Raw genomic sequence first — 22,000 nt, forward strand, 5'->3', positions numbered from 1 at the left:
ATAATACTTACAATCAACAATTTAATATATATCAGTTATCGGAATTCAAAAAAACCAAAATACTCAAATTTCGAAACACTAAAATCTGAAATTACCTTTAAAATTGGAAATCTAACTAAGAACACGAACCGTAGAAAATCTAACACTAAAATTTTCTCATGATTTTCGATGAAAATGACGGCCGATGTACGGCGGCTGATTTCAAGACGACGAACAAACTTCGAAATTTTGTTATTAAAAGAAAGCTTATGCTGTAGGCTTTCCAAATTTATTATCGATTTTGAAAAATGGCGATAGTCACTGGGTTGATCCAAATGATAGATAAAAGATTAGTTAGAACAGAGCAGTCGTGCTCTGATGACGATTATGATGATAAAGTTCTTTCTCCCGCGTTCAGTTTCCAATTAAACACCCAATTCACACCATCGATTAGTGTTTCTGCAATCTGATCTTCATCTTCAAGTTCTCCGATTTCCTGCTATGACAGCTGCTGAAACGAGTGTTCCCATGGATATCACCACGCAGAACCCCGCCGAATGCGGCTTTCTCGAACAAGACGCCGCCGTTGCTGACCCACCAGCTGCACCATCTGCTCGGCCTCCTGATCCGCCGATATACAACGAAGATAACGTCCTCGTTTCAGGTGCAAGCTAAAACAATTTAAATTTGCACTTTGGAATGTATTTTCCAGTTTAACCTAATATTTTTTAATTGCTGTCCCAGTTGAAGTTTTATTGAAACCTTCCAGTACAGCTCGGTTTGATGATGTCAGGTCAACAGTTGAAAGGGGAAAAATTTCGGTGTTATTTAACTTCTTCATTTAGGCATTTGTATTTTTCTGGTGTGAATATTGCAGGTCAAGACTTTTCTCATCTCGTTCTTTCTTTATTAATCATGGGTTTCTTGTATGTAGTATGCTCGAAAAGAGAAGCATGAGCTATGCTGATGGCTCAATCCCGGTTCCAATGGATAATTCATTTCTTGTAGATAATGTATAAAGGATATGTATATGTGATACAGGTATTGCTGATTATTTTCTTAAATCAGTTTTATTGGTTCAAAGTTGTTTTTTTTAGTAAGAGACTTGGAATGAAACGAGGATTTCCTCCCTTCTTTGATTGTTTTTTTGCATTAATGTATTTGAAAATTAATATGCAGCTATAAACTCTGATTCCTTTTCTCGTCAAATGGTTTTGTTGTTTGCAGACATGTGGGTTGAAAAGCACGATATTCTACTGTTTTGGCAAGTCAGACTCGTCATCCATGTTTTTCAGGTCAGTTTTATGATTTTAGTTGATCGTTAGAACAGGGCGTGAGGTTATAAACTCAAGAGAGTATCATCTCAAAAGACTTGGCCATTGAGTGGTGTACTTATTGATTTTATATATCACTCTTTATTAGTTTAATATATAGATGTATGACATTTGTAACATTGCCGATTTTTGAGAAGTCGACATATGTGACGACTCATTCTAGACGTCTTTCACTCACTTTTCAGTATATTCGTCATGCACCTTAGTCCAGTCTACAATTTTTTTATCGACACCGATCCGATGATAGCCATTTTCTAAGTCGCCTCTTCTGCTATGCCGACTCTCAACGAGAGTATCAATTTTATGCTATAAGTTATAAACCCAAGAGGATACCGTCCCAAAAAGCTTACTTGTTGGGTGGTGTAATCTATTGGATTTATAAGCCACTCTTTATTAGTTTAATACATAGATGTGGACATTTGAAGTGCATAGTACAAAATTTTGTGAAATAATAAAACTATCTTCTTCCTCAATTCTTCTTTTCTCTCTCAACTTCTGCAGGAGACCGGCCATCTCGAATAGGCGTCCAATCACAGTGGCTTATCCAAAGACTTGATTTTGTATTGCTCAATCACTGTGAAGGCTCACTTCATTTCATATTTTCTTATATGATGTTCGAAGTCGCCTTTGTTCGATTCTTGTTCTTTCTTGTTCGATCAGGAACCTCCAGAATAGTCCATTAACTGTTTAACTACATCTATTGTTCCAATCTGACCATTAAGGATTGATACGTGATAGGAATGCCCTTATTATGAGTTAATGGAAGCTCTAACATCCTGTACCTCTTTATTGCTTTGTATTTAATAAAGGCCTTAAAATATGAATCCTCATCCATTGATTTAGATTGTTAATAATGTATCTGTAGGAACATCATTAGTCTGTTGACTTGTAGTCTCGTACCTTGATTGCATGGAGTGGACTATAGACACCTTATATAATGTAAAAAGAAATCATCTGAAAGCAAGAATCATTAACAAGAATAATGATGTCTCCAGAAATAATTTTTAACCACAAGACTTTTTTGCCACAGGCGTGGGTCAAATTTGAAAATTTTTAAACAATTTCTGCAGTTGTCTATTTTTTGCATTTTCAGCTCAGTGAGGAAGGGCCTTGCGAGTAATTAAATAATGAAGGCCAACTTGCTAGCTTTAATGAATGGATTCTTCCAGCAAAGGAATTTGATGGCCTGTGGGAGTGGTTTTATCGGCAATTCCGTTTTAGGTTGATGAATGTAGAACCTCGATGTTCTTAAGCTAAACTAATACACTAAAGCATAACAAAAGTAAACCAAAAAGGGTATAATCTATGACAATTAAATGAAAATGCATGCACTCCCAAGGGAAGATCAATCCATGGTCACCCGTATACCATTAGTTGAAATACACACTACAAAGTGAAGATCAATCCATGGTGTCCTCCATTTATCATCCACTTCATTCAATAATGGACTGAATGACACCCGCGCCTACAGTTTTGCCTCCCTCTCTGATGGCAAATCTCATTCCCTGCTCACAAGCAACCGGCATAATTAGCTCAACCTCCATCTTGACACGGTCACCGGGCATCACCATCTTTGACTCCTCATCCTTGTCGTTCATAATGGAATTCACCTTCCCTGTCACGTCAGTAGTCCTCATGTAAAACTGAGGTCTATATCCTGCAAAGAAAGGGGAATGCCTTCCACCCTCTTCCTTCTTCAACACATAAACAATTGCCACAAATTTCTTATGCGGAGTGATGGTTCCCGGCTTTGCCAGCACCATACCCCTCTGAATATCAATCTTTTGAATACCTCTCAACAGCAACCCAACATTGTCTCCAGCCATGGCATCATCCAATATCTTCTGAAACATCTCAACTCCTGTCACAGTCGTGGACCTAGTATCCTTCAATCCCACAAGATCCACAGTATCACCAATCTTAACAGTCCCTCTCTCTATCCTACCGGTAGCCACAGTCCCTCTACCCGTAATCGAGAAAACATCCTCAACCGCCATCAGAAATGGCAAATCAGTCTGCCTCTGAGGAATAGGAATGTAAGCATCTACCTCATCCATTAACTTGTAAATCTTGTCTACCCACTTATTTTCCCCTCTCTTAATCTTGGGATTCTCCATTAAGGCCTCTAAAGCAAGCAATGCAGAACCGCAAACGATAGGAATATCATCACCAGGAAACTCATAAGAAGACAATAACTCCCTTACCTCAAGCTCCACCAACTGAATCAACTCCTCATCATCAACTTGATCTTCTTTATTCAAGAAAACCACCATATTCGGAACCCCGACTTGCTTCGCCAACAAAATATGTTCTTTCGTTTGCGGCATTGGTCCATCAGCCCCAGAAACCACCAAAATCGCTCCATCCATTTGGGCAGCTCCAGTAATCATATTCTTAACATAATCAGCATGTCCCGGGCAATCAACGTGAGCATAGTGTCGTGTCTCAGTCTCATACTCAACGGTAGCTGTATTAATAGTAATCCCACGAGCTCTTTCTTCAGGGGCAGCATCGATTTCATCGTATTTCTTAGGAGCGGAGTTACCCACGGAAGCTAAAGCCATGGTAAGCGCAGCAGTGAGGGTGGTTTTCCCATGGTCGACATGGCCAATGGTGCCGATGTTGACATGTGGCTTTTTCCGCTCAAATTTTCCACGCGCGGCGCGGATTGTAAAGCGGCGGAGCGGCGTGTTGGTGGCAGTGGCGGGTTGAAGGAAGAGGGTAGTGGATAAGGAGGGTGTGAAGGAAGAGGATAGGATGACTTTGGTGGGTTTTGAAGAAATGGGATTCGAGAGAGAAGGGGCGGAGGCGTATCCCAATTTTGTGGCAGTAGTGGAGTGTACGGCTGCAGCGGAAATTGATGCCATGGGCGGCGACAGCTGAGAGGATAGGAGATGAGAGTGGGGATTAAGAGATGGGATGGGGTTTGGAGGGATAACGAGTGTGTGAGTGTGTGTTGTATGTTTGGCAGAGCAAATACGGCGTTTCGTCTGATTCCTATCCAATCCTCTCTTTTTTTCGATGCTCACAATTACTTGTGGGATAGTATCAAATAATATTTTACATTTTTGTATCAAATTGTGAAGTACATATCAAATAATTTTGCTAGGTTAAATTCAAATTATTCGTTTTGAATATGATCCATAATCATAATTAATTTTATGATATATATACACCCAACACACAACATATATGCTTGCACTGAGTCATTGGCAAGTTTTGCAAAGGTTCAAATTGCAAAAAAGTTTGAAGTAGCTAGCAGCCTGGTACGATGAACTCGGCTTTCATGTAAATTGGTCATTTTCACGTGAAGAAAAGAGAGTTGAATGAGATGGACAAGACAGCAAAGCCCAAAAATAAATTGAGTCTACTTTTGGTCCACGTTCAAATATTTGGGCCACACAATTTACATCCCATTAAATATCTTGTACAAAAACAGGCTGTAAGACAGATAATAAACAATAATCTATACAGGCTCAAACGTCGTGAATATGTTTCAAGCTTTGCTAAATTATAGAAACGATACCAAAAAATAAATAAGAAGAAAGAGATAAAAGGCTTCAATTAATTGGCTAAAACGATAAACTGCAAAGAAACACAACACCACACAATAACACCATGCCAACGTATATTTCGTTACAGCACAGCTTAGATAAAAACAAATATAAACAATTTCCCATCATCCTCGTACAATCTCACCAGCAAAATAACGAGTAGTCTCTTCAGACAAGCGTGTAATGTTGTTAATACACAAAGATGTAGCTATTTACATGTATACTTATCAATATCGAGAAATATATCGAAGGTCTTCAAGTTTGCTATGAGATAAATATTTATAATGATATATGTATCACCTAGCAGCATGTCCTATACGTTCGTGCTATAATACTGGCTTTCCGGGTCCATTTCAACAAGAGCAGCTATAAGCAAAAAGCTGGATCAAGAACAGGTCCACAATAAATGTCTTTCTAACCGACCTTAGTTTTTTCGGCACTATCACTTGTTAGAAGCATTGTCCGTTCTGGAACATCTTCAACCCCGCATGATAAGGATGAAAATAACAGGATTAAAGAACAAATCAAATTAATTTCCTACGGCTGAGCTACAAATATCAGATTGCAAGACTTACATCGAGCAGGAACTTTAATACAAAGGACTATTTGTACTGTGTATGGTGCCATTTATGTTCGCATAGCTTTTGATGGCAGATGCTAAGAACCTCCTGACGAGTCTCTTGGGGAAGATCATTCAGAAGATCCATAACAGCTAGTTCATGCTTCTTATTAAGATCGCCCAGCTCCCTAAGCTGCTCATCCAATAGACGCTCTAGCTTATCAACAATAATTCTGATGTTAGTTGAATCTGTTTCGTGTTGTATTGAGATTTTCTCGAACGAAAAAGAACGGTTGTAAGGAATACCAACAACTTCTGAATCAGGGGATCCGGAATTCGCTTCCTCTTTTACATTACTCTCACAATCAGAATAATATTCCACATGACCGAGCAAGGAAGTAAAATGGTCAGGGTTCATATCTCCATGGCCACTAGGAGATCGTAAATTTTCTTCAGCCGAGCTGTCTACAAAGGCTACCGCCTCTGCCAACAAGGTAGATGGCCCAGGCCTAAGCGGTGAGGTTTCCCCACTAGCTTTGGGTGAATCAGACCAATACTTCCGGCCAGATGGTAATCTTTCCAGAACAAATGGGCCAGAATCATTAGTAATGGGGGAAGCATCATCCAGAGCTCCAGATTCACCACTTTCTGAAATAATCTCACCAATAACATTATCGCCAGAGATTTCTATAGGAGCCCAATCAGGAATATGGGATCGAATTTCAGAATCAATCATTGCACTAATCACTGAGACATCATGCTCAGTTAGGTCGAGCTCTTCAACCATCTCACTAGCAACAGCAGTTGAAGTATCCACCTCGATATCAAATGGGAAGTGAATGTTTCGAATATGACCTGCTCAAGAAGAAAACCAATTACACCAGTGAGGAATTTTTGTGAAAAAACACAGAACTTAGTCAGCCGAGAAGGAAAAAAAACATAACCTGATGAATCTGCAATTCGAAGTTTCAAAAAAATTGTATTATGGTCTTTTCTTTGACCCTGCACTGTGAAATCTCGACTTCCCTCAGGCATAGAGTCTTCAGGGGATTTTCCTCGGTCAAGCTGATTGCCATTGTCATCTTCAAATATGAAGTGTCAAAAACCGGGAAGGATGATAGAATTCTAATCAAGAAACAGCAGAAACCTGTCACATGTACCTGCATCCGAGGGTTGGGATTGCAACCAGCGATATCTACTTCCAGATTCCTCATCAGGTAGGAGAAATGGGTCCATCAGAAGTTCTCTGGCCGACAACCTCTCAGAGACTTTTGAGATGCACTTCTCTATAAATGACCGGACTCCCGGATCCTTCACCTTTTCCAATGATGCAGGTTTTATTCCCTGCTCAAGTGGAACAATGAAAAACAATGTGGTTGCAGGGTACAATAGAGAAAGTTAAGAAAAATAAAAGCAAACTTTCCTCGATCCAAATTGTGGCTATTAAAATTTGCATAAAAGTAATAAACTTTTACTTTTACTTCCTTCTAGGCTATCAACATCAAAATCATAGAGCTATGGATCTCACTAATAATATAGGTTTAGAGCGACAAGAAAATCAATAAACCATGCAAATAAAGTGGAAAAATATATGACAAACTCCATGCTGATCCATCTCGATGGGATGGAGATGAGTTGAGCGTTTTATAGTAACAAAAAATATTTCAACACCAAATATCAAGTATCTAAATGCGAGATCCACATAGCTCCATAGAGAAGTACTCTAATGAACAACAATGACAAAGTGTACATAACTTTAGGCATTTGTTTTGATAAGAGAACCTTCAGGGACTAATTTCTTTTAACATCCAATACCACAAGGTGGGTCCCATAAAGAACTGGTACTGAGGAATGAATCTAAAGGGAACAAAATGTCTGATTATAGAAAAGATTCAAATATCACACCGAGAGTAACAAACGACTTACCGCTGTCACTTTCTTATATATCTGAGCAGCATTAGCACATTCAACATACGGATACTCAAAGGTCACTAGCTCCAGCAAGGACATACCAAAAGCATATACATCTACAAGTTCATTGTATTCCTCCTCATAAAGCTCTGGAGCCATGAATTCCGGTGTGCCTGGTAGCAAAATTACAATACATCATTGCCTTGAAGATATAAACAACTATCGCATGCCACATACGAACACTAAGAATACAAGTAAATCAAACCTTACCTATAACACTATGAGCTGCACGTGCCTGTTGAAGTATAGCAGCAAGTCCTAGATCACCAATTTTCACCTCCCCTTGATTTCCATTAACGAAAATATTGTCACACTTTAAGTCCCTGTGAATAACAGGTGGGTCATGGCTATGAAGATACGAAAGGCCCTCCAGGATTTGTCTTGACCAATTTTTCAGTGCCCTCAAATCAACATGCTTGTGTTTCTTCCGATACCTAAACAGAAACCAGATTCAGCTCAATACACCATTGACCATCCAAAGCTGACTCAATAAATCAAATAAGCGCTTAAATTTAAACATACTGTCGCAGAGTCCCGGATGTGAAAATTTCGGTTATGAAGTTGATATGCTCGTTCTTGGGATCAATCCAAGAATTGTAGAATTTGATGATATTTTTGTGCTTGAGGGTTTTTAGTAAGTGAACTTCGGAATACAACCTCCCAAAATCAACGGAATTCCTCATGAGATCAGCAATTTTAACTTGATTCCAAGCTACCTCTATTCCTTCCCGTTCATCAAATGCCCTATATCTATTTTGTCAGCATAAAAAAAGGCATGAATACATATACTAATAATTAGATAAATTGAAGCGGCGTGAATTCCAGAAAAGCTTACACTTTCTTGAAAGCTCCTTTCCCAAGCACTTCTTTATACTACAAAATTGCATCATAACAAATCGAAAGAAGTCAGCAAGCAGAGAATGAACGAATAAATGATGACAGAAAGCTGATCGCTTCCAAAACTCGACAAACTGAAAACTCAACCCACCTTACGCAAACGCAAATCATCTCAAACTTTAAATTGTACCATTAGCTATGATCATGTACATAAAAAAATATCTAAATCAAAGCATTGAGAGAAACTGTAAGAAGGATACGCACCCGACCGTAGCGACCAGAGGTATCAACCTCAACAAACTCAGGCTCGGAATCGGAATCGTCCGGGTCGGATTCCGCAGCGGAATCTTGTGGCATTGTCCCAGTTAATTAAAAAACTACAGAAACAAAATACCTCTCAGATTCAGATCTATCAAATGATGAAAAGTTGGAGTATTTACGGCTGATTCAGCTAGCTGACAGTCGAATCGGAATCGATCAAGAAGATTAAAAATATCGAAAACGAATAAAAATATGTAAGAATTTCTCAACTCTGCAAGATTTGAATTGGAATTTTATATTCTGGGTATTATTTATTTATATAAGAAATATACGTATGTTGTGCACACATACGTTGGATTTGGAAACATTGAAAAAGATTTGATCGAAATGAGGAAGCAAACTCCATCTGGCTCAGGCTTTTTTTTTTATTCTTTTTTTTTTTCATTTTGGAACAAACTTAAAAAAAGACAATTACTTTCATCACTGCGATGGAATTTTTTGTTTTGTTTTTTTACATTGATATATAAATTTCTATTAGTTTCATGTCATATTTTGTGTAGAATATTTTTTAATTAACTAATAAAAAATTAAATGCGAAGCCATATTAACTTAGACAAAAACTTGTGTGAGACGATCTCACGGATCGTATTTTGTGAGACGGATCTTTATTTGAATAATCCATGAAAAAGTATTACTTTTTATTATGAATATGGGTAGGATTGAACCGTCTCACAGATTGGGATCCGTGAGACGATCTCACATAAGACCTACTCAAAAACTTAAGCTACAATTGTCTTTTAAAAAAAAAAAAGACAATAATTTATTACTTTTATAAGGATGTTATAATAATAATCCAATATTTTAACATAAAAGATATTATTTTTTATTGACATGTTCTCATACCAGAAAGCAACAAATTTGTATGGCTATAAAACAACAGAAAACTTTTGTTTGCATAAATAAATTATATCTTCAAACGTACACCCATTTTATTTGTCACGGTGGAACCTAAAATAGTTATTATCTTATATTTAATTAAAAATTTATATTCAAAATTTTACTGTTCATCATCTTCAAACAGCTAAACACCTTCCACAGACAAGATTGATAAAATTTATTCATAGTAGCTCGAGAGTGGGACTACCGCGGCTCAGCTCGACGAGCCCGCCTCGATTGCTTTGAAATAACCATAGCCAATGGCAGCTAGGTAAGATGCGGCTATCTATCTGTATGGCCCCGATCTTGAATGTCCAACTGATATGTTTTTTCACTAACAACAAAAAAAAGCATCTTAAAATAAACTTAATTCTATTTTAACACAAACAAAAGAAAAAGATCATAATTATGATATCAAAGGAAACACTACACAATAAAATATTGGTAGGCATTAAAAAGGAAGAGCAACATGGCATAGAGTCACAGCCATCATGTGATCAGGATAAGTTGGTTAATACCCCCCAGAATTTTCATTCAACATCTTTCTTTAGTTCATTACAATACATTGAACACACACTACAACTGCAAAAATGTCTACATACCTAGTCAAAATATGAAACTCAGCTAAATCAAGAAACGTCTGTTCAAAACAAGTTGAATCACAAAGCTGTCAAAACAAATCAAAAAATATTCTACGACATAAAAAGTTATTGAGAGCAACAAGAACTAAAGTCTAAGAGTCCTGTTTTCATGTTCGATAAATAAATTTGAAACCTTTTCCTTCGCAAGTGTTGCAATGATTATTATTTTCAATTTAACCTTTATCTCTCCCTAAGAACTCTATTATTATTATTATAATATTATATTTCAAAATACTATGTTCCAAGTACGGAGAAACTGAAACCAATCAATACCCCAGTTCTTGTCAAATGAAAAGCTACACGGATACCCCATAAAAGTAGCCGACAGAAGCATGCATAGATACTTTTGCTCTATGCTTTTTCATTATCAAGAAAGAGTGGTATTTTCCCCTGAATTCTATCTTAAAGCATTTAACAAGCCATTTTACAGTAAATGGTAAGAATCAAAGCTTTAATGAATAAGAATCTACATGGGAATGCTATCTAAAGTTTACAAATTTTCTCTACAAACTCAAAATGCTCGAGTACTTGTGCTTTGACAGCAACAATGAACAGACTGGAAGCCAGCCAAGAATTCCACTATTTTTTCAGATATTTTGAATTCTCATGTTGATTGCCTAATAAGTCGTGTGTACTAAGAGATCGAGTCGTTGGACAGTAATAAACACGACAAAAGCTTTTTCCTTCAAACATAAATGTGAGTTTTGCATCAATGCAGCCCCATCATTAAGCGATTAATATACCTTTTCCATCTCCACTATCTCCAGACAGGAAGTTTTGCTTCTCAGATGCATTGATCACTGCTTTTTAAGGGCATTCATTTTATCTCTGAGATAGTAAAGCTTGGCTCTCCTCACTTTCTTCTTGTCCAACACCTTTATCTCCTTTATATTGGGAGAATACCTGTCATCACCCATTCATTTAGCCGCTAACTCGTGGCAGTATCAGAGAAAGATAACTAAAAATAAGTTTATAAAATCAATTCTAGAGAATATCATCAGAGAGTGGCTCTACAGAGTTCATTTTATGTGAACATTATTTACATCTTGGAGCCTATTCTTATAAGCATAACCGATAAATAAAACCGATATCAATGAAAAAGGCACGATAGATGTAACTAAAGAAAATCAGCAGGCCATTCTGAAGCTTAGAAAATTGAAAGAAGCAAATAGGATCAATATCTATTATTATATATATATAAATATGTCACTTCAATTGTGAATTTACTTTCACGTCCTTATTAATTATTATGACTTTATTATATATTGTGACTTTATTTGACACCCTTACCCTTATTAATTGTGACTTCATTATCTATTATATATAATAGATATCACACCCTTATTAATTATTATGACTTTATTAAAATGTGTCTTTTCTTTCTCCTTATTCATATTTTAAATATGTGTGATTATTAGTATTTAATTTTTTATGTCTACCCACATTATAATATGTTATTTTTAATCCAATGATTTAGATTTTTATTTATCTTTTCATTATGTAAATTAAATTAATTAAAGTTTAGAAATAACTCATTATCGAATTGTGAATTTTTTTTGGTGTCTTATTAATTTTTTCCCATGTCCTCGTGTGACAGTTAGCTAGAATTTATGTGTTCAAATTAAAATTTTTTGCAACAGATACTTTTTTGTGATTTATATTTATAAATTATTTAAATAAAATATGGTAAAAGATCGTTGGGATTTGATGCGTCAATTTGGGTTGGGTCTGTCAGTTTGGCCTGCACCGCAAAACAATTTAAGTGAGTTGGGTTGAAATTTTATCGACTCATTTAAAGGTGAGCGAAATGAGCTCTCATTTAAAGGTGAGCCAAAATGAGCTCGCACGAGTTTATATTAAATATCTGTATATCTAATATTATCGATTTTCAATCATGAAATCTTGATATAAAATGAAAAATATCAGTTTTATTTCAAAATTGTGATGTTATTATCTTGTCTAAAAATTGTGGGTTGTTAAGACATTTTGGCAGTCACTCAAAATTAAATGTCAAAGTTGACATTTGAGTTGTATTTTTATATTCATGACAATATGTTCGTCAACATATTATTTTTAAATTAGTTTTATCAGTATCGTAAGGGGTAAATATGTTTATTATCAACAAATTATTTTTAAATTAGTTTTATCAGTATCGTAAGGGGTAAATATGTTTATTACAATATATAAATATTATCATCTCTTTAAATTAATATTCACTTTAATGTTTGACATATTATGGGTCTTGGTAAAATGAGGAATAATAAATTCAAACAAACGAATACACAAAAGTCTGAGGCGAAACCAAAATTAAATGGTAGCAGAAATTAATATATAAATTTTTAGTGAATTTATCGATGTTAAGATGTATAACAAATCTTATATCGTAATATATAAAATTTCAATTTTATAAATGAAATAAATCAAACATATATGAAATATACAAAATTTTATTACATATACAATCAAGTAACTTATTATAACTATATTTTATTCTACAAGAATTCTTGCCAAACTCAGTGATTGTGGATTTAACATCTATTAAATCAGCAAACTAAAGAACGTGTCAATTAAACTAATTGAGTAATCACGTATTCTTGAATTTCCTGATTAATTTTTTGTCTTGCTAATTTGTTTAATTTAATATTTTAAATTACAAGACACTGTTACTATAACTAAAGACACATTTTTTTAAATGTTCGTAAGGACTCAATCACTAACTCACATGGAAAAAAATTTATCGACATTCTATATTGAAAACATTCTAATTAATTCAACACATTTGTTGAAAATTTTCTAATTAAGTAAGAAAAATTCATTTACAATAATCATATTTAATTTTTTTGGGCTAACTCCATTTAGTTTATAAGATATTCATCGTAATTCTTTATTTGTATGTTAATCTTTAAATCTGAATCATGATGCATATTGTTTTTCTAAAAGTTATTAAATAATGATTTAATACATTTATTCGACACTTCAATATTAACATTTTAAAATATATTAATTTTATATTATTTGTGTGCAACACTTCTAATCATGATTATAACAATTCAATAAAAATTCTAAAAATGAATTAGGTAGAACATAAAAAAATACACAATTAATCAAAAGAACGAAAATAAAAACTAAATAATTGTCTATTAACTATAAACTACTAATTTCGACTTCTTAATATTGAAGTCGGCGAGAGTGGAGGCCACTATGTACTTAAAAAGATAAAAAGTTAATGTTTGAATGAGTCACACTGCAATGAGACTCATATATATAAGTATCTCACTTGGTCTCACCTTATGTTTTGTCACTGTACAAAGAGAAAGTTTATGCACTATAGTATTCTACATTTTCTTAATTTTTCTCTCGATTTCAAATTTATTTTCATCATCTATTGGTCTTTAAAGATATATTAGAATTTTTTCTAAACATCTAATTTTAAATATGATCAATTAACCAATAATTTTTATACTTTGTATACAATAATAAATAGATTAATATATTTGAAGATGGAAAAAGTAATATATTGAGAAGAATAAAAAAAGAACGTTAGAATTAATACTATAATTATCTAATGTCAATATTAAATTTAACATCCTACATTCGAAAATGTGTTTATTGAGGTAAAGATTATGATGATAAACTAAAAATAATAATTTATTTATCATTGTAACGTAATAATAATGTGATCGTTATTCGAAATCAGAAAATGATGTACTTTGACTTTTTTATTAAATTGTATAAATAATTCTTTCAATATTTTTAGTGGATAAGCACGTTAAATCTATTAAAATTAAATAGTAAAATTTAATGATGAATATAAATGTATTAATTCAACTTTCAATTTGGATTTCGAGATTTTGTCAACATTATATAGTAAAAGGTTATTATTTGTTGGGTACAATAATTGATCATGTTGGGTAGAGTAATTTAAATGTTGTGCTTGAGTTGTTGTACTATTTAAAATATTTGATTTGCACTGTTACCATAATCTATAGGTTTTGATAAAACAGTATACGCTTGAGCCTACAATTGTTATCAGAGTCAAGATCGTGACTTTGATTTTCATTGATTGCAATTGATGCAATTATTAGGAGATAGATTGTTTGGTATAATAATTGTCCACGATGGGTAGGCGCTTGAGCTGTTGTATGATTTAAAGATTTGACTTACATAATTACCATCAGTTATAGCTTTTGGTAAAGCGACAAACGCTCGATCCTATATTATTCGATTGTAAAGCTAGAAGAAACATGTTGCATCAACTTTTAGTTTTGAATTGATAATCCCTTACATGTTACTCGATTTTTAAAATTCTACAATTTTCAAATATTATTATATATTGAATTATAATTTATCTCTTTCAAATTGGATAAATATACAATAAAACTCGTGTAAATATTATTAACAAAAACATTTAAATGAAATATTGGATTTGTCGATAATCAAAATAAGAAACATACAAATTTTGATCCTTGAGTGAGAAATAAGATATTTAAATAAAGTTATAATTGTCACAATGAAATAGTGCACTTACATGCATTTATCACTGTATTTTGCAACTAAATGTCAAAAAAAGTTTCCACATATTATTTTTATATCATATTTAAAATAATTATGAATCCTAATTTTTATTATTTTGAGTTGGCCTTTGTTATGAAAAATCATTATGAATAATTTGAATTTGAAAATTCTTATATCTATGTATATCACATATTAATATATCAACCTAAGTCCAGGTAATAAAAAACTACAAAATGAACTTATTCATCTTCAATATACACAAATTATATAGTAAAAATATATGACATTTAAAACAATGAAGTATAATATATGTTCATATATAACAAATATATAGACAAGAAAAACCATAAATAAAAATATTTTTCTAGATATGAGTATTTATTTATAACTTTTTACAGTGAGTTGGAGAAGATAAAAGAGAAAAAATATTAACTCTTTTGAGTTACACAAAAAAATAGAAATGAAAGAAGTGTTTGTCATCCAATGAATTCAATTTTCAAATTAAATGTATACTATAAAGTTATATTTACCGTTCAAAATTTATAAATGCAATGAATTTTCTCAAGATAAGGGTACACAAATGTTCCCGTTAATATATTTAAACAATTAGAAAATTAAATATATTATTTTTCTGGAGGTAATACCAATATGCCATTAGTAATTTGATTGTATTAATTATACTTATGATTTAATATGAAATATTAAAATAAGTGTCATAAGAGTCGGTAAAAAGATGACTTATTGTCAAAAATATTATTATTATAAATTGCAAAAAAATGACAATATTTAATCAATATTTTTTTAAATCAATTCATCAATATTTTTTATGCGATGATAGATTGTTATAATCATTAGGAGTGAGCATTCGGTCGGTTCTGTTACCTACCGAACCGAATTAGTCATAACCGGATCGAACCGAAATATTTAGAAATAACCGAACCGACCGAATTAATTTTCATAACCGACTAAAATCGAATCGAATTAAAATCGGTTAATTCGGTTGGTAAACGAATTAACCGATTAGTTTTTAAAAAATAGTGATTTAACTTTAGTTATGTATGTAATTTTTTTGAACACTATAGTCTACACAAATGCATAAACACATAAAATCACATACATAACAAGTTTTTATTTAGAATTAGGGCTGATTTTAAAATTAAAAATTAAAATATATATCAAAATTGATAAATAATAAAAATTTATTAAAGAATAATATTTATTATATCGGTTAATTCGGTTAGCCGATTTCAAAATTTTGAAAACCATAACCAAACCGAATTAACCGATATAACCGAATTTTTTTTAATTTAAAAAATGAATTTCCGAAATAAATGAACCGAATTTTTGAATTGACTCGGTTCGGTCGGTTAATTCGGTTTAACCGAAATTTTGCTCGCCCCTAATAATAATGTGTAGTTTATATGTTATCAAGTATAACTGTCTAATAAATTAAATGTGAAATTGTTTTCAATTTACATGAAAGAGAATAATAATCAAACAACATTGTGAATAAAAAATTGTATATCATTGATTGTCAAAAAAAAAGATTGTAATAATGGAATATTATAATAAAATATATGCATTATTGAGAGAATATGACAAATAACAAAAGAAAAAATATGATAAAAAATATATGAGAAAAATTTTAGTAGTCCAAATCTTTTTTTAAAATTAAAAAAATATGTTTTTTTTCCAAATTAGTTACATATGCTAATTAACACGAATTGTCAAAATTTACAATACTATTATCATTATCTTTTGTTGAGTTAACTAATTTTATTTCAAATTCTAATTACTTCAACATATGTTTCTCACGTGCAACGCACGTGCATTATTTCTAGTTTTATTAAATGACCAAAGGTCTTATCACAAGCTGGAGTCAAACCAGGACCTCTGGGAAAGCACTCAAAGCTCACATCCGGGCAAATACTTCCGACTTCTTTTAATCGTATGATTTGTGCGCTTCTTGTGGAAGTATAAATGCTAACAATAGATCTGAATTCTGAGAACCTAGCTCCAAAAGCGAAGTAGTGGCAACAGGGTGTAATGGTGGCACAGAATAACGATCTTGGCTAGTACGCTCCCCAGACCAATAATAAACCCCATACTTTGTACCACTCTACGAGAAAGTTACTACCTTTTCCCTGATAAGCACTCCCAAAACAAGAATGACGGCGTATTTGAAAAATAACCAAATGAAGGGTTGACAACCTGGAAATGCTATACTCACAGATGATATAGAGATTCAATGCCAACTCCTGCAACAAGTCGTCTTATTCTGAAAGTGGTATTTAGACCAGCATTTCTTCTAGCTATTACAATACCTTTTATGATTGAAGTACGTCTCTTGTTTTCTGGTACTTCCTGCCATGGCAAGATCACGAGAAAACAAATCAAGTCTTAAAAGATAGACAATGAAAATTTGCACTATCGTGACTATTCTGAGGGAAAAACCATTACCACTTTAAGCTGGACAATACAACCTGGCCTGACATCAGGTATATCTCGATTTGATTTCACTTCCTCAACTGCTTCTTTATCAACTATCTGCAGTTTGTATCGAGCAAATAATGTTCTATGGAATATTTCTACCATATCATTAAAGTAAAGAGGGAAATAATAGAGTGAAAATTCACAATTAGTGCCTGCATAATGTGCCTGGCTGTTTTATCCAGCCTCTTGAATTTGATGCGCTGAGGTACGTCACAAGGATGGGATGCTTCTTCAGAAGCAGATCCAACATTTGTAAAGTTCCTTGTTGGTAACGCAAATACCATTGAAGATGGTTGATTCAAGCACGAGTTTAGACCTATTCCATCACTTATTGAACAGTTTGGAGATGAAGTTTTAGAGCCAATATTTTTATCCTGGAATGAGCAACTCTTTCATCAGAATCGAAAACCAAATGGCCAACAAAAGCTGAAATCTCCTTGAGCAACATTAAAAGAATAAACAATAGATAGCTCAAATATATCAAAGACACCATATTTACACGATCTAAGCCCATATTTAATCAATTTGGTCCAATGAATTAACCACATGGAGTTTTATTCAAGGCTCACAACAAAATTATCCAAGATGGCAGCATCCTGATGCCCAACTTGCACACTTCCGGATTTATATTTAACTGACTCGACCAAATGAATAACTCTTAGGTGCACGACTCCAAGAAATGACATTAAAGGACAATCAGCATTCAGCTAGCACTGATGAGTATATCAATAATCAACACACACCAAGAAGAATGCCGAGCTGGAATAAAGATGATAATTGAATCGCGGCGCCTGATTAACCAAATTCTCCTGAAATTTCGACTCAAAACATGATATCGTTTTCGTGTCCACAATTATCAGATTGTCGACCCTTAGTCGCGAGAAAAATCGAAGCTTCCCGAACAGAGATTGCATTGCTCTAAATCAAAACCTGAATAAGCAAAGAAAAAAAACCATTCACAGGAAATCAATGATTGCAGAGACAAATCATTTTTTTCTTAAAAAAAATAGCGAACCCTGTATGATTCTCTGGAAGATCAAAACCCTAATCAATAATACATTTATTTAAAATGATATTATGATAAATATGTATCATAAACTTGGTACTAAAATATTACTCTACCACTTATATTCTTATTTTCATAACCTACATTCCTACTTTCACCGCAACTTTTTTCCGGGTACAATTTGGAAACATATGGTTTTTACTTTTTTTAATCAAAATTATAGATTTAGTAAATTTCATAAAAATAAATTTAGAATTGCATGTGAACATTATCTATACTTTTTGTCATGATCAAATGAGTGCTCTGGAATGAAAATCGAAAAGGGACTTTCATTTGGTTTTTAAAAATAACGATATTTTATATATTCAATTTACCATTTAATTTGTGTATTATATGTTATTTCTTTCGTACATGTCTGATATCTAATCTAAATGATTTGAAAATAAATAATATTTTATTTTGAATGCATATTATCCGATCTGACTGTCTTGTTGAATCATACCATACATATATAATTTTCTCGTTATGGGAAGTAAGGTGGCCCTCTCTACATAAGTTGGAATTTAGCAACAGCTGGATGGTATGATTCAACAAGACAGATCGGATAATATGCATTCAAAATAAAATATTATTTATTTTCAAATCATCTCCATACTCTCTACTTTCTGGATATTGCCTCAGTCTGCTTCTCTCTTTCTCTCTCGTGTCATTGTAGTAAACTCAGTGATGCAATCTTTGGAAAGTTTTTAAAGTTTGTTATATATGTTTGGTTACAGAAATTTACAAAGGTTGAGGTTTAGGTTGTACTGTAAGAGCACTTTTATGAGTGTAAGTTAATTATCGATATGCTGTTGTATACATTCTTCTCTTATCATATCTTATGTTCTTTTCTTGAAATTCTAGGGATGAAAAGGGAAGGGAATAAAGAATTCCAGGTTATTAATCATCTTTTAATTCAAAATAACCATACATCCAAGAAAAGGGGATAGAAAATTTTGAAATACACGCAGTTGTTTCAAACTTAGTTTCCCCATCTAAAATTTCAAAATTTTAATTTATCGAACATAGATTTTACATCATAGCTTTTCTTGAAATCTAGATACGCCTTAATTAAACAAAAATAATTTATTTCCATGGATGCCACAAATAATTAAGGTAGATATATATATCCACAATAAACCAATGGATCAAGATTGTCAACTCCAGCTAGATGCATTTACTTGCTAATTCGCTGCTGATTCATGTGTTTTCCGTCTTTTGGGAGTGTTATAATCTATATCTGATATAACTAAGAGCACTAACAAATGAACAAATAGCATATGATATTTTATTCGTGTATAAGTTCGCAAACTGCCTCAGTACACAAGGGAAAAAAAATTAAATATCCAGCATATTTGATGGCAGAGTGGTAGGTTGGTTACAAGGAGAATGGAGAGAAGTAAAAGAGACTAATCTGAACCTTTCAGCATCTTTTAGAATAAACTTACTGCTAATGAAATATGTTAGCATTAAAGTTACAAGTCGACATCCTTCTCTCTATCTAGCTGAAAACCATTTCCGTCGTTCCCATTCTATCTGTACCACAGAGTAACAATCTATCGTGAAAAAGGTCGATATGACCAAAGGAATTAGTGCTGGGAGGGCATTCCAACACAGCTTCGAGAACTCGATGGTGCACACCATGGGAGTCAACACAATATCCACCTTTATGATCGTGCCCTGCAATACAGACCTTTACGCATTTGTAGTGATGTATCAAATCCATCACTTCCTTATGATTCCATAAAAGTGCTTCATTGCTTGATGCTCCAGGATCCAAAGGTAGATGGCAGCATATGATAACTTTCTGGTCTAACTTTGTTGCATCTTTAAGGACACGATCCAACCATTCCATCTGCTCTTTTCCCACTCCTCCATTGAACATAAGAAACCTTCGGTCCAGCCCAAGAAGGCCATTTGGGCTGTTCTTATCTGAATTTGGATTTCTCTCCTTCAGAAAATTTAGGGCTTTCGATGTATTTGGATGATCCATCGGCCAACCTATAGCACTGATATCATAACCATCTAGCACTAAAACTCGGTACTCAGGAATTGGAGAGAACTCATAATAAGCACGACATTCACGATTATGAATGTTTAGAATTGGAAGCAACTTCTCACGAGGGAGATTGTAGAGACAGTGATTGCCAATCATGTGATATACAGGGCCATTGAAAATACTAAATTCGTTGACAATTTTATTGACAGCAGTTAGAGATTGGTCCTTTGGGCAGAAGCCATCAACAGTATCCCCAAAATTGATTACAAACTTCAGCTGCTGCTCATTCCATTTCTTTACTGCTCTTTGCAAAACAAGCAAGCTATGCCTGTAATACCGTGGGACGCCAAGGAACGAACGACCATCAGGAATGTCAGCATACTGGACATCTGATATCACCCCAAAGGAAACCAGTGGTTGCCTCCCTTGAGCGCTTACTATTCCATTTGCATAAACCATTGAGCAGCAAGAAAAGAATCCTGGACAGTGAAAATAATAATAAAATTCTTTAGAACTGTTCTATTTAAAATGAAAGTGGCGAAACCATGAACAAGGACATGGAATTCCAAATTTTGCCCAAACACTCTTTTGCTCTTACATTTGGTACAATAAAATAAAATAAGAGAAGCAAACATAAACTTTACAACAGTTCACTCATACATAGCACAATTATATAGCACCATTTTGATTGGTGAAAAGCTAAGGTACAATTGTACAAGAGTAGACACAGCCCGAAAACAGATCACAGTTTATCAAGGAGTATCTCTTCCCCAGGAAATCGCCGGACAAACGTAGCAATCAAATCACATGAACCTTTATCTCAATGCTCAAACCAACCATCAAGAAAAAGAACAGAAATAACTCTAAAGAGAATGGATCCGAGAAAACATGCCAACACCAGAGCTAGCATTACAAAACAGATATACTAAATCTCAATTCCCAATCCAGAGAATAAAAATATAACGACAAAATAACATGCAGGGAACGCGTAGTTTGAAAAGGAAGAAAATTCACAAAAAACAAGGAACTCAATCATCAATCACACGCACCAACACCCTTGAATTGAATTGTGTCTCTTTGCTACCAGGGACCCAGAAACACAAAGCTGCGTACAATTCCAAAGCCTGAGCTTTTTGCAAAAAAAGAAAAAAAAAATCAACTGGCCCAATTCCGATAGTATAAACAAATAAATCAAATTAGCATAAATTATTAAAATTAAAAGTTTGACGATCAAAACGAAAATACAAAATTAATTAATTACGAACCCACCCGCAAAATCCTAAGCTCCTCCTCCGATGTTTCTCGATCAGAAAATGTGTTTCTTTATCATCAAAGAAACTAACATCAATGGCGGTGCCTCCCTCTCTCGCGCGACCTTTTTGGAGCTGGAACGTGTTTAATGATGATGATTGGGAAACTTTTGGGTTCATACCAGTTGGAATTGGATTCGGACTCTGACTCCGATTTAGTTTGGATTTTTTTTTTTGTTAAAATCTGAAGATATTTCAATTTGTACGGATGGAGATTTGGACCAATCGCAATATCACATGCTTTAACTATGACAATAAAATAAGACAAAAACTCATGTGAAATGATCTCACGGATCGTATTTTGTGAGACAGATTTTTTATTTGGGTCATTCATGAAAAAATATTACTTTTTATGCTAGAAGTATTACTTTTTATTGTGAATATCGGTAGAGTTAACCCGTCTCACAGATAAAAATTCGTGAGACCGTCTCACAATAGACTTACTCATGAAATAATCACGTCTCTCGATCTTTAAAAGTAGAAATAAATTTTAAAACAAAAATATCCTACATGATAATTATAAGTAAAAAAAATCTTCTTTCTTCAATATATTTTGAAAAGTTGGA

At 33.5% G+C, this 22,000-nt stretch overlaps 4 protein-coding genes and 1 long non-coding RNA gene across 10 annotated transcripts; 1 reads left to right on the plus strand and 4 right to left on the minus strand.

Annotated features, from left to right (window-relative positions):
* Positions 1–293: 293 nt before the first annotated feature.
* On the plus strand, positions 294–2,390 carry LOC142556178 (uncharacterized). Its single transcript, XR_012822534.1, has 4 exons — positions 294–643; positions 724–1,020; positions 1,207–1,274; positions 1,815–2,390. It is a non-coding gene; the product is annotated as an uncharacterized LOC142556178 (long non-coding RNA).
* Positions 2,391–2,596: 206 nt separating this feature from the next.
* On the minus strand, positions 2,597–4,325 carry LOC142556177 (elongation factor Tu, chloroplastic). The gene has a single exon (XM_075667496.1). The coding sequence runs from the start codon at positions 4,178–4,180 to the stop codon at positions 2,747–2,749; it is 1,434 nt and encodes a 477-aa protein (XP_075523611.1). The 5' UTR covers positions 4,181–4,325; the 3' UTR covers positions 2,597–2,746.
* A 539-nt stretch (positions 4,326–4,864) lies between these two features.
* On the minus strand, positions 4,865–8,889 carry LOC142556176 (putative serine/threonine-protein kinase WNK3). Its single transcript, XM_075667494.1, has 9 exons — positions 8,499–8,889; positions 8,233–8,270; positions 7,920–8,147; positions 7,608–7,831; positions 7,353–7,510; positions 6,587–6,770; positions 6,371–6,508; positions 5,443–6,281; positions 4,865–5,343 (listed from the first exon to the last, which is right to left on the minus strand). The coding sequence occupies exons 1-8, from the start codon at positions 8,589–8,591 to the stop codon at positions 5,470–5,472; spliced, it is 1,875 nt and encodes a 624-aa protein (XP_075523609.1). The 5' UTR covers positions 8,592–8,889; the 3' UTR covers positions 4,865–5,343; positions 5,443–5,469.
* A 1,617-nt stretch (positions 8,890–10,506) lies between these two features.
* On the minus strand, positions 10,507–18,222 carry LOC142556179 (large ribosomal subunit protein bL19c-like). 4 transcript variants are annotated; one of them, XM_075667497.1, is made up of 6 exons: positions 18,096–18,222; positions 17,824–18,010; positions 17,224–17,454; positions 17,048–17,134; positions 16,818–16,951; positions 10,507–10,975 (listed from the first exon to the last, which is right to left on the minus strand). In XM_075667497.1, the coding sequence occupies exons 2-6, from the start codon at positions 17,992–17,994 to the stop codon at positions 10,870–10,872; spliced, it is 729 nt and encodes a 242-aa protein (XP_075523612.1). In that variant the 5' UTR covers positions 17,995–18,010; positions 18,096–18,222; the 3' UTR covers positions 10,507–10,869. The 4 variants fall into 4 exon arrangements, with proteins under 4 accessions (XP_075523612.1, XP_075523613.1, XP_075523615.1 ...); XM_075667498.1 differs by lacking the exon at positions 18,096–18,222 and having other exon boundaries at positions 17,233–17,454; positions 17,824–18,089; XM_075667500.1 differs by lacking the exon at positions 18,096–18,222 and having other exon boundaries at positions 16,912–16,951; positions 17,824–18,089.
* Positions 18,223–19,391: 1,169 nt separating this feature from the next.
* Positions 19,392–21,975, minus strand: LOC142556181 (manganese-dependent ADP-ribose/CDP-alcohol diphosphatase-like). 3 transcript variants are annotated; one of them, XM_075667502.1, is made up of 3 exons: positions 21,394–21,975; positions 21,174–21,248; positions 19,392–20,603 (listed from the first exon to the last, which is right to left on the minus strand). In XM_075667502.1, the coding sequence occupies exon 3, from the start codon at positions 20,581–20,583 to the stop codon at positions 19,627–19,629; it is 957 nt and encodes a 318-aa protein (XP_075523617.1). In that variant the 5' UTR covers positions 20,584–20,603; positions 21,174–21,248; positions 21,394–21,975; the 3' UTR covers positions 19,392–19,626. The 3 variants fall into 3 exon arrangements, with proteins under 3 accessions (XP_075523617.1, XP_075523618.1, XP_075523619.1); XM_075667503.1 differs by lacking the exon at positions 21,174–21,248; XM_075667504.1 differs by lacking the exons at positions 21,174–21,248; positions 21,394–21,975 and adding an exon at positions 20,851–20,862.
* Between the last annotated feature and the right edge of the window lie 25 nt (positions 21,976–22,000).

The sequence above is a fragment of the Primulina tabacum genome, chromosome 9 (assembly GCF_025594145.1).
Source record: "Primulina tabacum isolate GXHZ01 chromosome 9, ASM2559414v2, whole genome shotgun sequence".
NCBI classification, from domain to species: Eukaryota; Viridiplantae; Streptophyta; class Magnoliopsida; order Lamiales; family Gesneriaceae; genus Primulina; species Primulina tabacum.

Excerpts from the sequence above, each read along its gene's own strand:
- LOC142556181 (XM_075667503.1), bottom strand. The coding sequence starts at position 20,583 with ATGGTTTATGCAAATGGAATAGTAAGCGCTCAAGGGAGGCAACCACTG.
- LOC142556179 (XM_075667497.1), bottom strand. The coding sequence starts at position 17,994 with ATGCAATCTCTGTTCGGGAAGCTTCGATTTTTCTCGCGACTAAGGGTC. Across the intron at positions 17,455-17,823 it reads CCAGCTCGGCATTCTTCTTG|GATAAAAATATTGGCTCTAA; the intron begins GTGTGTGTTGAT and ends TGCTCATTCCAG. Across the intron at positions 17,135-17,223 it reads ACATTATGCAGGCACTAATT|ATAGTTGATAAAGAAGCAGT; the intron begins GTGAATTTTCAC and ends TACAAACTGCAG.
- LOC142556177 (XM_075667496.1), bottom strand. The coding sequence starts at position 4,180 with ATGGCATCAATTTCCGCTGCAGCCGTACACTCCACTACTGCCACAAAA.
- LOC142556176 (XM_075667494.1), bottom strand. The coding sequence starts at position 8,591 with ATGCCACAAGATTCCGCTGCGGAATCCGACCCGGACGATTCCGATTCC. Across the intron at positions 8,148-8,232 it reads AAAGGAGCTTTCAAGAAAGT|ATATAGGGCATTTGATGAAC; the intron begins GTAAGCTTTTCT and ends CTGACAAAATAG. Across the intron at positions 7,832-7,919 it reads ACATCCGGGACTCTGCGACA|GTATCGGAAGAAACACAAGC; the intron begins GTATGTTTAAAT and ends GTTTCTGTTTAG.